General features: G+C 56.4%; 1 protein-coding gene across 1 annotated transcript in view; it reads right to left on the bottom strand.

Moving 5' to 3' along the window:
* CACNA1I (calcium voltage-gated channel subunit alpha1 I) overlaps positions 1-14450 on the bottom strand; it is a gene marked incomplete at its 3' end in the record, with an annotated part of 90747 nt that overhangs the window by 59701 nt on the left and 16596 nt on the right. Inside the window, exons 3-4 of the mRNA XM_081128153.1 lie at positions 2028-2139; positions 1145-1278 (exon numbers count right to left, since the gene is read on the bottom strand). Of these exons, the coding sequence (XP_080984279.1) occupies positions 1145-1278; positions 2028-2139 (246 nt within the window). The remainder of the gene's footprint in view (positions 1-1144; positions 1279-2027; positions 2140-14450) is intronic.

Below are 14450 nucleotides of genomic sequence, written 5' to 3'. Positions count from 1 at the left end.
CAGGAAACCACACGAACCCGGCATGACTCCTACTTAGGCCTACATGACTGTCGACAGCGGGGCTGCGACATCGAATACGCTTCTTAGAAAGGCTGCTCAGAGAGGTGCAACGTCTCTCCAACACCAGTGGCCACGTCATCTCACTTCAGAACTTACCTGCGGAATTTCGCAGACTGAGTGTAACGACTCCCTCCCAGCGCGGGCCTGTCTGCCCTCCCTGCCCCTTCCCGGTGGCATCACACACGCACACATGCACGCACACGCCCTCACATCCACACACGTGAACCACACTCGCAGGCCTCCAGCCTTCTCTCCCCTGGTCACCTCTGCCCTATCGCCCCATTGCTGGGCAGGGCTAGCGCCAGCTCGTCCTCCAGCTCTGTGCGTCTCTTCCTCAGGGAAGTCCTCAAGCCCCCGACCCTGGAGCGAGATGCCCTCAGAAAACCCTGACGCCTTGCCCAGAGCCCTCGTCTGTGCGTGTGACGCGTTCACCCATGTGGCACTGGATGCCTCTCCGCAGACGGCAGCTGGCAAGGACAAGGCCTCTGTCCAGGTTTGTTGTCCTCCATGGCCTGCCCCCTCTGCAGCCTGACAGTGCTGACGCTCAGGAGCTCATTCAAGCCCTGGTTGTTAGATGCAAGCGTGAATGAGCCGCCAGCCTGGCTGGACCCAGGAAAGCAGGAACGAGGCCCCGAGCAGAGCAAGACACAGGCTCTCTGATGAGCTAAGTTGTGCCCTGGCCTCTCTTTGGCTGTAGCTTGTGTCTTGGTAGAAACAATCATAGTTTGGAGTCAGACAGCGCTTGAATCCGGCTTACCTCTGACTTGCTGAGTGGCCTGGGGTGACAGTAATGCTAGCAGCTAACATTTATTGGGCGCTCGTTTTGAGGTCGCTACTATTATTATTTCCATTTTACAGATAAGGAAACCAAAGTCTCGCTCAGGGTCAAGCAGTTAATTAGTGGAAAGCAGGCCGAATATCAGCTGACAGTGCAGGAGGACTCACGAGTACCGGAGAGGGGAGGAAGGCATGTCAGTTCCTACATTACCATGCAGCTCCGTCATTGTCACAAGGATGTCCACGGGTTATTGAAATTAGGTCTGGCAAACACCAGAGGCTCAGACCTGCCTGGGGCAGTACTTACCCAGCCATGACAATGAAAAAATCCAGTCGGTTCCATGTGTCCCCAAGGTAGCACTTCTTGCCAAAAATGCCCAGAGCTACCATCTTGAGCACCATCTCCATGGCAAAGAAGATGAAGATGAAATCATCGAAGACCTGCAGGGCAAGAGGAAGGCGAGAAGTGAGGGAGTGGGAGGCTCCAGAGCAAGACCCACTCCAGAGATTCTGACTCTGCAGGCTTGGGATGGGCCAGGGGTCTAGATCCAAGTGCCCCAGGGCATTCTGAGGCCCTGGGTTGCTTGGGAACCCCTGAGCCCTGTGGAAACACAGGAGGCCGGGGGCAGTTCCTCCCGGGAGGGTCTCTTTCCCAGGGAAATGAATGTTTCCACACTTGTAACATGGGTGTAACCCGAACCCCTGCACTGCGGCGCACATGCACTGCACAGGGTCATGGCAGGTGGGAGAGGTTAGCTCCACCTGGGACCTCAGGAGATGAGAACAGGAGGGTACAGAAGGGATACTGGGCCTGCTCATAAAGGGCATCGAGAACCAATTACGGAGCTTGACTTTACTCCAAGAGCACCGGGGAGCGAAGGGAGGCTTCTGCAGAGGAATGTTGGGGTCACTGCACACTGGGTAGACCAGGAGGAGGAAGTGGGAGAAGACGGGGGCCTGGACTAGGGCAGAGGCCCGGAGACGAAGGTCGTGGAGAAAGGGCAAAACCGGCTGGGCGCGAAGAAGACGGCCAGTGTAGCCAGGGCAGGTAGGGGCGGGCACGGCTCAGCTGTGCCTGGCTGTGGGCGGGCTCCTGGGGGAGGTGAGCAGGGCACCGCCGGTAGGTGGGGCAGAGTGGGGACGGGTGGGCGGGCCGTCGGGGGTGGAGGGGGAGGGCAGGCCGGCCTCACCTGCAGGATCTTGCAGCGCTCTGACAGGCAGTCCATGTCGTCGCAGGGCTGGTACATGCCAAGTGTCACGCAGTTTAGCAAGATCACCAGCATGCTGACACACTCGAACCATGTGCACACAGAGTCAAGGACAAAACAGTGGGGACGGTGGCCATGATGGCACAGGGGACCCTGGAACGAAATGCCCCCCGCACCCCCGGCATACCCCTATTCCTGTTTCTTCCCTTCTCCAGGTTCCTTCCCTGGATGGGCCAATGCTCAGTTCTCCAAAGACCTTGGAGCCAGCCCTACCCTCATCACAGCAGACATGGCCACTCATGCAGACCCACCAGAGAACCCAAACCCCACCAAGCCACCACCTGCTGGGACCCCACCCCACCTCCTTGCCCCAGCCTGAGAGTTCCCTTGGGGCCCAGGAAGGGAGAGGCCCCCACAGGCCTGGCTGGCAGGCCATCTCTGGACTATCCGAGCCTCTCCACCTCTGACCACCTCCCTCTCCCTGTCCCTGCCTCCCTCCCCTGACCACTTCTCCCTTCCCCTCACCCATGCCCCCTCCATCTCTGCCCGAGGCCTGGATCTGGAGCCCACAGAGGGCCGGTCCAGTGTGGCCGCGATTGACTGGACACCCCTGTCCCTCTCTCCTCACCTGTGGCTGGGTTAGAACTCATCTCCAGGCTCCAAAGTGCCTGCACCTAGGCCTTCCCCAGCCCCTGCACCAAGTGAGGTGGGTCCCAGCCTCCTCAGGCTGCCCAGGCGGAAAGTCTCTTGTGGCCAAGGAGTGTAGAGACCATCTCTGAGCCCAGCCTTGGGCAGGGCCCCTGGGCACATGTTTAAAATCAGAATGAGTGGGCCCTCCCCTTTTTTCCTGCCAGGCTGCTCTCATTAAAACCCTCCTCTTTCCCTTCCCTCCTGGCAGCTCCTGCCCAGTCTTAGAACACGGCCAACTGTGGTCCAGTCCCACCACTTAATCCACCTAATCCCAGAACCAGGGGTCAGCTGGGAGGGGCCTCAGAAAATCTGTGTCTCATTCTAAAGAGGGCGGCCTGAGGTAAAATGGACTTAAGTAGGTTCCCCACCTTTAAGAGGAGAGGTTCTGATAGAACTCATCACCCACTGCCCACCCAACCCCGTTCCTGCCCCCAGAATCTGAGCCACAGGGAAAGGGTGGACAGCTCCTCATATTCTATGAAAGCAGTAAACCAGGGGCCTGCATCTGAACTCCAGTCCCAGCACTGATGGGGTCTGAGGCCTCGGGCAAACCCCTCCCCTTCTCTAAAACTCCGGAATTCCCCACTGGAGGACCAGGAGCCTCCTCACGGTCCCCACATGGCCTGCTCTGAACTGTTGAAAACAGTAGCCTGATCACCTCCCTCCTGTGCTCAAAACCCTGGCATGGCTCCCTGTCTCTGTCAGCATAAACTTCAGAGCCCTCGCTGCAGTCTGCAAGGCCCTACCTACCGCCCCTCACCATCTCATCTCCCTCCTACCCTCACCCTGGCTCTCAGGTGCATTAAGCACACTTCACCCCAGGGCCTTTGCACCTGCTGTTCCTTCTACCTGGAAGACTCTTCCCAAGACCTTCAAGAACTGCCCTTTCTGACCCTTTAGCTTCATTGTCACCTCCTCTGAGAAGTCCCTACCCAATCTCTCCCCCTGCAATGGTCACCCTCTCCCACCCCGACCACCACCCTCTCCCAGTTTTATGGTCTCTGAGCACTTATGCCATGAAGTTGTCCTGGTGACATGCTCCTTGCCTTTATCCATAGCTAGATCCTACATTCCAAGGAGACAGGGGTTTTGCATTCACAGCTCTGACAGTGACAGGCATCTGGTAAACGTCTGTTGCATGAACAAGCAAATCTCTCTGGGCCCTGCCCACCCTGACAGCCAGTGACTCTTGAGTGTCTCCAAACGAAAACCCTCGCTCCTCAATTTCACAGCCTTGCTCTAAGCTCAACACCACCAGACCCTCAGCCAGATCCCACTCACAGGGTGCTGAGCACCTCTTGCCTGATGGGAGACTGACCTGGTTTCCCTGGCAACAGCCTCCCTCCCATCCCTGGGCCCTGGCTCACCTTAGGATACTGCCTTCCCTTCACCTCCCCTTCAGACCCTCCTTGCCCCAGCCCTGCTCCTTCCTGCCCACCCCCTCTCCAACCCTGCTGCCATTCTCCCGCCACAGCCTGTAATTAATTTCAGTCACTGCCGGGGGGGCCCCCTTCTAGCCTGAGCATGGGCTCCAGCAGCAGCTTCATCATTAATTAACTTTTTTGAAGTTCAAACGTTCTAATTACCAGTGAACGTCCCCCATCCCCCTAGTTTTCCCCCCTGCCTGTCGTGCTTTCTTGCCTTCCAGTCTCCTCCTCCTCTGCTCCCTCTGCCCTTCCTGCCAGTTTCAAGTTCAAAATGCACTTAACAGGGCTCTCCCAGGAGCCTGGCAGCCCCACTTCTTCCTCATCAGGACCCTGAGCAGTGGAGGGCAGCAGGCCCATTTCACAGAGAAAAACTGAGGCTCAGAGAACCTAGGGGCTTCCCCTGCATCACACAGCTGGGAGGTACCAGAGCTGAGATTCACACAGGCCTGCTGGACTCCAAGGCCAGTGCTCTCCTCTGTGAAGCATGGCCTGTCCCTGCCTGTGACCACTCTCCCTCCAGAGTCTTCTCCAGCCTACCCTTAGGGGCTCTCACCTGGACCCTGCACAGCCTCCCTGCAGCTCCCAGCAACTCCCTGCCCTTCCGATGTGCCCCGCACAATAACCAGGCACACTGTGCGCCCACCACTATCAGAGCACTTTGCAAGTGTCTAATCCTCTCGGGACTATTTTAAGTCCCGTTTACAAATGAGGAAATTGAGACAAAAAGGGGAACATGATTTGCCCAAGGTCACCAGCTGGGAAGAGGCAGAGCTGGAACCAAACCAGGGGCTGTTTTTCTTGTCCCCACGCTATTCTGCCCCTGCCAGATTAATGTGCCTGAACTACTCTGAGTACGCCTCTCCCCTGTTCAAAACCCTTTCATGGCTCCCACCGCCCTCCTTAGCTTGACACCCAAGGCCTCCTAGACTCCGATCTTAGTGAATTCCTCCGACCTCACCTCCCTCTGGCCCGGGCATGCACTGAACTTCTTGCTGTCCCCAAGCATCTCTCCCAGGCAAACTCCAAACCATCCTTCACAGCCCAGTTCACTTGTCACCTCTTCTTAAAGCTTCCCTTGAAGCACCTGTCCCCACTCACAAGGTGGTAGTTCAGCCTCCTTGCTGGAAGTGCTCCCTACTCACCTGGTCTAGCTATCACAGTAATGAACTTGGCAGTAACCCCAACTACTGCGTGCCAGGCCCCTGGGGATGTGGCCCTAGTTCTCCCCACAGCCTGCTGGGGACAGATGAGGAAACAGGCCTGGAGAGCTGGACTGACTTGCCCAAGGTCAAACAGTCAGTGAGCAGCCCAAGGGGTCTGACTCGGTGGTGCCCGAAGTGGCTACGTGGCACTGCCTCTGTGGCTCGCCCAGCTTGCCCAGGGCACTGCGTCCCCCAAGGGGCCAGATGGATCGGTTTTCACCTCTAGATTGCTCAGCTGCAGACGTTCAGAGACGGGCAGTCTCGGCTCTGCCCTGAGGCGCTCGGGGAAATCCCAGATGGCAGGGCCTGGGCCCTTTCCAAGAGCCTGTGAGGCTCAGAAGTCAGGCCAGAGCTGGCATCGCCGCCACAGTCCCTGACATGCTCCCCACCGGCTGGGGGATCAAAGGCACCAGCACTCCTTGAAGTTGAACCAGATCACACAGTGGGGCAAGGAGACTGTCAGAGGGAGTCTAGGTCTCCCGGCTGATGGACTCCATGGCCTGGCCCAACTCCTAATGTTCCCACCATTAGTCACTGGAGAACTCTTGGAGAGCAAGCTCTGGTGTTCTGGGATAATTTGAGGGAGGACAGATGCCCCAAGAGGGCAGCACAGGATTTCTGGGTGACAGGGAAGGTAGGGGCTTGAGTGCCAGCCGCATGAGAGCAGGGGGTCTTCAGCGACTCCCCACTGTCTCTCACAGCAAGGCTCAAAGCCCCGCCTGGCACCGGAGGCCATGCAGGTGAGACCCTGCCACCTTGCCTACTTCATCGCTCAGACTCTCACTTCTGTCGGGGTGACCTTGTCACATAACAACCCCACCGAGGTCTTCACAGAGCATCTGGTCCAGTCACCCATTGCACAGATGGGGAACTGAGGGCAGAGAGCCATCTGAGAGACACGGTGAGCCTGAAGCGAAGGGGCCTTCAGACAACAGACTCCCTCCCACCCCCACGGGGGCCCCTGAGCCAGGCTGAACCTCAAACCCACTGTAACCCCGCATTTCCCTAAATGTGCAGGCTCCGCGTGTGTACCGTCTGCTCGGCATGGCCACATTTGCCCATTTGAAGCTGATGAGATCCCTGACAGGCAGTACAGGTGCCTTTGAGGAACACAGATGGGAAGGCAATCCATTAGCAATCCATTCAATCCCCAAAACCCACCCAGCTTGGGGGAGAAAAACAAGCAAAGCGTCCGTCCTGGCTGCTCTGAACCCCCACCCCACCCACGGCCCCAGCTCAGCCCCACCTCCAGCCAGCCCCCGCCTGTGGCCAAGGCCTTCACCCCACACCCACTCTGCCCACAGTTCTCAGGTCCCCACAACTGGGGCCAGGAGCCTGCAGTGAATCGGTGAGCATGTATTGAGTGCCTGCTGTGTGCACGGCACAGGATTAACCACGGCGAAAGTGGCGACAATGGCAAACATTTCTCAAGCATCCTTGAGTGTTTGTTTGTCAAGGAGCTCTCTAATCAAACTGCACATATTGCCTGGATGATATGGCTCAGTGGTTGAGCGTCAACCCAGGAACCAAGAGGCCATGGGTTTGATTCCAGGTCAGGGCACATGCCTGGGTTGTGGGCTCAATCCCCAGTAAGGGGCCTGCAGGAGGCAGCCGATTGATGTTTCTCTCTCATCGATATTTCTATCTCTCTATCCGTTTCCCTTCCTCTCTCTCTAAAATTCAATAAAAACATATTTTTAAAATATTCTTTTTTAAAAAAACTGTGTGTATTATCTCATTTAAACCTCACAGCAAGCACATGAGGCAGGGAGCCCAGAGGCCTGGAACCCAGGGCCCCTGTAGCCACATGTGCTGTGTAGCAGAGGTAGCCCCTCTCTTGCCAACCTCTCCTGTACCAGGGCCTGGGGTCTCTCGTTCTTTGGCATTTGGGGGGAAAACAAAACTAAACCTCACCAGCAGGGGACTGAGAACCCCGCTCTGGTGTTGTCTGCTAATTACTTAACATGAGCTTGAGTAGAAATAAAAGACACTATCCCAGCCTCAGGTGGGCACCTGCCTCGCAGCAGCTGAATCTTCACTCACAGCCTTTCAAAAAACTTGACCTGTTCAGGCCTGGCAATGCAGAGAGTCACCCCAGAACGTAAGCAGTACCTAAAACTGGCAGGTACTACTGTTACCCCCACTTTACAGATAAGGAAACTGAGACACAGAGAGCGAGTTCCAGGGCCCGAGTCACACACAGCCGCCCAGGTTCATACAGCAGGGGCAGGATTTGATCCTGCCTCTTGCTGACTTCAAATCCCACATTCTCAGCCACGTGCTCCGTGGACCCCCGGCACAGGGCCTGGAATGTGAGGGACCCTGAACTGGGGTGTGCTCAGTGGAATAGTCACTCACGTTTCCCTTCTCGCCCACACTGTCTCCTCCCGAGTAGGCCTGGGTCGGCAGTGAGCTCAGCATCAGCCCATCTGTCGGTGCCTCGTGGGGTCAAGAAGGCGGATATTCCACCCCTGCTGAGGCTGGCAAGGAAGGACGTGTCTGCAGGAGAGAGTGGGAGGGGTGCTGGCTCAAGGCCCCCAGTAAGAAGCTGAGCTGGGTCAGAACCATAAGTCCACCCCATGTCCGGGCCGCTGAGTCTCCAGAAGGCTGGGATGTGAATTGGGGGGACAGCATCACCATTGAAGGCACCATGCCAGGGGTCCCCGCAAACCTGCCACCTCCCAGAGAGAAGAGTGACCAAGTGGAGGGGCAGGCCCTGACACCCAAGCAGGCCCCTCAGGGCAGTCTCCTCTCCAGAAACCGGAGCCAGAGGCCTAGACAGTTACCATGACAACCACCACCCTCATCCTGCAGGCCCAGCTGCCAGTCATGGTTTCTGTACCTGGGGGGCTCTAGAAGGGTGGGTGGGGGTGAGAGTGCTGGGTTTGGCTGGGGCGATCAAGTTTGTTTTTATTTTTGTCAAATCCGAAATTTAATCCATTTCCCAGGGTGGGCCTCAGTTGTCTAAATAAATCAAGCGGAGAAAGGAGTCTGGGGGCCGCACCCTTCTGGCCCAGGGAAGCAGGGAGGCTGGGCCAGCCTCTATATGGGAACCGCTCCCGTTGGTCCCCAGTGGCTCCAAGGATGGGAGCTCAGTCCTTGGGCCTTCACAGGCTGGGGCCTGCGGTTCCAGACTTTGGTTCTTGGTCCCGCTCTGTGCTCCTCTGAGGCCGGGTCCACAAACCCTGTATCCGTGTTCTGAGATGAGCCGGTTACTCCTGCCCTGCAGGGGCCCCGAGTGTGTCTCTGTCCAGGGCCCCGCATGTGAGGCCATAGAGCCTGCTCTATAGTAACAATGGCTACCGTTCTGAATGTCAACTATGCTCCAGGCCCTGGGCTTTAAAGAGGAAATCCACTCATTCATTCATGCATTCATTCAGTCAACTTATCTTTATGAGCAATGACCACTGGACAGCTTCTTGGCAGCATCTATTAAAGCAAAACAGAGGCCCATGCTAGGATCTAGCGGTGCCACTCCTAGGTCCACACCCCAGAGAAACACCGACATAAGTCCACCAAAAGGCACATGTTAACAGCCCCATCCAGGGAACACCTCAAGTGCCACCAACAGGGACCACCAAAGGAGGACGATTCAGGCCAGATTTTAACTGGGGATGATTTTGATCCCCAATACACAGAACAGCCCCCCACAAAGAATTATCCAGCCCCAAATGTCAACAGCGTCAAGGCTGAGAAACCTTGGGGCCCATCCATTGAATGGAATGCTACACAGCAATGAAAAAGACTAAACTACCAAGATGTGCAACAGCATGGATGGCGTCCAAGAGCAAAGAGTGTATGAACCCAAGCATCTAAAGCGAAAACTCAGGCCCTGGCCTGTGTGACTCAGTTGGCTGGGCGTCATCCTGTTCACCAAAAGGTTGCTGGTTCAATTCCTGGTCAGGGCACATGCCCAGGGTTAAGGGTTCAATTCCCAGTAGGGGGCCTGCAGGAGGCAGCCAATCGATGTTCCGCTCTTACATCGATGCTTCCCTCTCCCTCCCTCCCTCTCTCTCTCTCTCTCCCTTTCCCTCCCCTCTCCCTTTCTCTCTCTCTCAAAATGAATAAAAAATCTTTAAAAAATAATAATAAAGTGAAAAATCAGGCAGAGTTAACCTACATGAAGGTTTTACAGTGGTAACTTAGGGAAGTTTCCATCAGGGGCTGGAGGGGAGGGAGCTTCTGGGGCTGGAGACGTTCTTCTGGGTCTGGGGTAGCAGGAGCATATTTATATGGGAAGATGCCGTGAGCTGGACGTTAAGATTTGAGAGCTCTACTGCATGCAGGTTTGACCTCAATAAAAAGTGCAACAGAAAATAATGAAGCGCAGCTGCTATAAGGAACAAGAACAATGCGACAATTAAAAAAACACAAGCACCTGCTGGGGTGCCCGCTGTCACAGGCCCTTCACCGCAATGCTGCAAGGGAGGGGTGCCATCCCTGCTTCACGAGCTTGCGCAAGGCCGCAGCTAGTGAGGGACAGAGCCGAGATTTGAACCCCACACCGCCGCCCATGTGTTTAAGGATTTGTGACAGTCACAGGCCTTGGGAGACAGGCATGGCAGCTGTTATCATACCCATTTTACAGATATGAAAATGAAGGTCCGGAGACAGCAGGACTTGCCCAAGGTGACACAGCGGCTGAGCTGGGAGAGTTGCTTCACATAGTGGACAGACCTGCAGGGCACACGGTCCCAAGCCTCTCTCCACTTACATGCCTCCAGCACCGAGGAGCTCCCCTCACGCCACACAGCCCCGCCCAGGCTGACTGGCTCTGCTTTTAAGCCATGGAGCTTCGTGGGCTGAGACCTCTCAGGGGGAGGGGACAAGTGAGCGAGCTTTCCCTTCTTTCCTTGTCCCTGCCCCCAAGCCCATTTCTTCGAGTCCCCATAATTTGAGAGCTCATTGAATTTGGCCAAAGCCTCTGATTCCCAGATGTCCAACAGGCCACAGTGCCTGGTGCGGACAGCAGGCATGGGGGAGGCGATGGCGGGGGAACAGGGGCTGCCAGCAGGGAAGAAAGCCCAGGGTGGATGGTCCCTGGGAAGGAAGCTCCAGCCAGGGAGACGCTCCAAACGCCACCGCTTCAGGATGGGCCAGAGTCCCACTGCCTGCGGGCTGAGCCAGTCTCAGGAGCCCACCGCCCACAAAGAAGATGTGCCTGCAGGGAAGCCCCCTGGAGTCCTAGGCAGGGCTTGTAGACGCCTCCTCTGGGCCCCACAGAACCTTGGACATCCCCCGCTTAGAGCAGCTACGAACTGAGTGTGGACTGTCCTGGCCTCTCACCCGAACCCCGCTGTGCTCTCCAAGGGCAGAGCTCTCCATCCTCTCCTGTGCCCCGAGCCCCACCTGGAGCAGAGAGGGGCCCTGCAGCCTCAGCAAGGAGGGAGATCACTGCCACTTGGCGGCATCAGGAAGGCTAGGGAGGGGTTTCTGCACTGGAGGGCTTTGCAGCGTCCTTCCCACCCTGCACCCCCTCCTCTCCTTTTCACCGTGCACCGCTCTGTAGTCACTTATTCAGCACCCCCTCGCTGGGTGAGGCCTACACTGGCTCTGGGAACCCCAAACGAAGAGGACATGGTCCCTGCCCCCCAGAAACCACGAGTACACACTCAGTGGAGACACAGAGGTTGAGGGCTGGATGGAGGGTGATGGCATTCTCCCCGGCCTCCTGAGGGCCTGCCGCCCACCTCATGTCTCCCCTGCCTACCCCGACCACACACAGATACATGTTCATGTGGGCATCCCTTCCTGCACCTGCACATACTACCACACGTGACACCCCTCCTCACCCACCAGGCCAGCAGCAGGCACGGCCTGCCCACTCCCCTGCAGGGCCCACCACTCCCCTGCAGGGCCCACCACTCAACTGCAGGGCCCACCACTCACCTGCAGGGCCCACCACACACCTGCAGGGCCCACCACTCCCCTGCAGGGCCCACCACTCCCCTGCAGGGCCCACCACACACCTGCAGGGCCCACCACTCCCCTGCAGGGCCCACCACTCCCCTGCAGGGCCCACCACTCCCCTGCAGGGCCCACCCACACACCTGCACCCCCGCCCACTCACCCACAACAGTGCTTCCTACCCTTTCCTGTGCCCCCTGGGGGAGTTCACGGCCCCTTCTCAGAGTAATGTTTTGAAGCACATACATTTTTTAATGCTTAGGAGTAGAAAGGAAGGGAGCCAGTTATGTTAAAACAGTTGTCAAAATATTTTTTTTAAAAACAAATTTGTGATAGAGAACTATACGTGCCTCATTGTCAACACAATGAGTAACCAGAGCCAGCGGTGTGTCTGATGCTGTGCAGCTGCGAAGCAGTGACGACTGCGGGCGACACTGGGAGAGCTCTGCAACAGCCAGGATGCGACACGGAAATATCAGCGACTGCTACTGGTGACAGTCACAGGCACTGCCACTGAGCCCACTGTGGTTTGTTACCTCCATTCGCGACAGAAAGAAAGGCCAAATTTCAGTCAGAAGTCACTGAAAGAAACATGCAACCTGTCCCCATCCAAGTTCACGAACCTCAACTTAAGACCCTGTTCTAGAAACTCTCCCCCTTGGACCCCAGGGACACGACATGGCCCTGGGCAGGTCCTCCTCCTACTTTGTAAGCTCCGTCCTTTTTAAATGCTGGGCCTTCTCAGGCTCCCCAGCGCCCAGTCTCCCCTCTCCTGTCCCTGACCCAACACCCACTCCCAACGACTGTCCCTGGGCTGACCAGTCCCAAGCCTGTCCCAGCCCCAGGCTTACTCACTGCTGAACAGCAGGCTTCCCAGACACTGCCCTGGGGCAGCCCTAGGAACCTCAAATTCATCATGTCCAAAATGGGTATGTCATATTCTCCCCAGACACCAAATTTTCCCCCTGAGCTTCCCACCCACATGAAGAAACCCCCAGCCATCACCATTCCCGGGAGTCGTCCAGACTATAACTCTTTCTCCCTCGTCCCCACATCCATCTCAGAGACCTACCCGTTTCAGCACCTAAGTCTCTCTTCTCTGTCCACCCAGGCAGGTGGCACTCTCTCACTCACGAGTCTCAACAGCTTCCTCCTCCACCCTTGCCTCCTATGATACATCCTCCACTCAGCAGCCAGAGGGCTCCTCCAAAACCAAAAGGTTTCTGTGGCTCTCCATTCCTCCCAGAGAGTTTCCAAACTCCTTTGTTTGGCATTCAAGGCCTTTATATTAGTGTTCTTGGCTAGATGGTTGGGAAGGTGGGTGGATGAATGCATGAATGTAAGCGTTGGGTAGATGGATGGGGTGGGTGGGCGGATGAATGGAGAAGAGCTAGAAAGGTAGATGGATGGGCAGATGGATGGATGGATGGATAAGTGGGTGGATGGATGGATGGATGGATGGATAAGTGGGTGGGTGCGTAAATGGATGGGTGGATGGGAGCTGTCCCTACCGCGCTCCTGGAGAAGCCAGTCACAGCAGTGGCACACTGCTCCATCCGCCTCCACCCCAACCCTCTCCAGCCCCCCAGCCCAGTACCCTAAACATTCACACAGCACCTCACAGTTAGCCAAGCTTTCTCCTGCTTTCCAATCTAGATGGAAACTGGTGCCCAGAGAGGCTAAGTTGTTTGCTCAGTATCACAGAGCAGTGAGCACCAGCGTCAGGATTTGAACTTGGGGAGAGAAGAGGGAGATGAGAGGAGCAGAGCAGAGCTCCACAGGGCGGATGAGGAAGGAAGTGGAAGGCGGTCCCATAGGAGAGCTGGAGAGGGGTGAGCAGGAAGACATTCTGGCCGACTAAAAAGACATATTGATTTCTCTCCAAGGGACACAAATGGAGCCGTTTTCTCCCAACAGGACAGGGAGGCAGTCTGAGGGCAGTGGTGGGTCAAAACTGGCTTCTCACACAGAAGCCAAAGCCCAGGCTCGATGGACGCGTAAAAATCCAATCATGCTTTAAATGCCCCAGGAGGGGTGAACTCATTAGCCAGCCAGCCCTCTTCCTAATTCTCGGCTCTCTATCAATTACAACAAGACCTCCTGGAAGGCCTCGGGGGCTCGGGGGCTGCGTGGGCCAGGGCCCTGGCCAAGCCCCACTCAGTGACCGCCAGGCTCGGTGGCCTGGACAAGCGCTTCACCTCTCCGGGCCTCATCTGTCCAGTAGGCAGTCTCTAGAGCCAACATGAACTGCACCCAGTGCATAGTAGGTCCTTAGTGAACACCAGTGTTCTCCCTCCCCAGTGCAGTACTCCCTTTGCCTTCCAGAATCTGGACAACAAATGTCCTTCCATACTCAGCGCACACTCCAGGCTGTCATCAGAGACCCTGATGACCCCAGCTCAGCTCAGAGCCCTTGACCAGGCTGTTTCCACTCAAATCTAGAACAGTGTCCAACACATAGCTGGCTTCAATCAACACTTTTTGAATGAATGAATGAATGAATGAATGAATGAATGGATCAATCATCAATCAGTATCTGTTGCAGGAGCCTCCTGCCTGGCCTCCAGACCTCAGTCTCTCTCCCTCAAGCAGCCTCCATTCCGCTCTAGGAGCAACCGTTCCAGTACATGAATTTCCCCACGCCCCATCCCTGCTGGACACCCATCAATGGCTCCCCAGTGCCCACACGATCAAGTGCACCCTCTAACCTGGCATCCACACCCTGATATCCAGCTTGTCTCACACTGTTCCAGCCACACCAAACTCCTCTCTGTTCTCTACACGATTCCCTCTGCCATTCCTCCACTGGTCTCCTGGAAACTCCTACTCACACAGCAAGACCCAGGCTAAATGCCGCCTCCTCCAGGTAAGCTTCACCAGTGCTCCCAGGCTGGCCAGGGGCAGTTTCTGCACCTGCAGCTCTCTTTACACAGAAACCTCCATGCGACAGTTCCTGAGGCTGCCCTGTGGGTCAGGCTCTCCCTGGCCAGCCAGGTTCCTCTGACTGGTTGTCCAGCTGCCCTGCTGACCGATGCCAGTGCAGCAACCACTCTGGCCGCTGTGAGCATCCCCGGGGCACAGCTTGATGCTGACTTTTACTTTGGAGAAAAACAACTTTCTCTATACCAGATGGAGGGAAACGGACAATTTCCCAGACATGTGTTGCTTCTTCCAGCAAC

The sequence above is a fragment of the Miniopterus schreibersii genome (genome assembly GCF_964146895.1).
Source record: "Miniopterus schreibersii genome assembly, chromosome: 2".
Classification (NCBI taxonomy): Eukaryota; Metazoa; Chordata; class Mammalia; order Chiroptera; family Miniopteridae; genus Miniopterus; species Miniopterus schreibersii.
The sequence above is the reverse complement of the archived record's forward strand: the minus strand, read 5'-3'. Positions and strand labels throughout refer to the sequence as shown.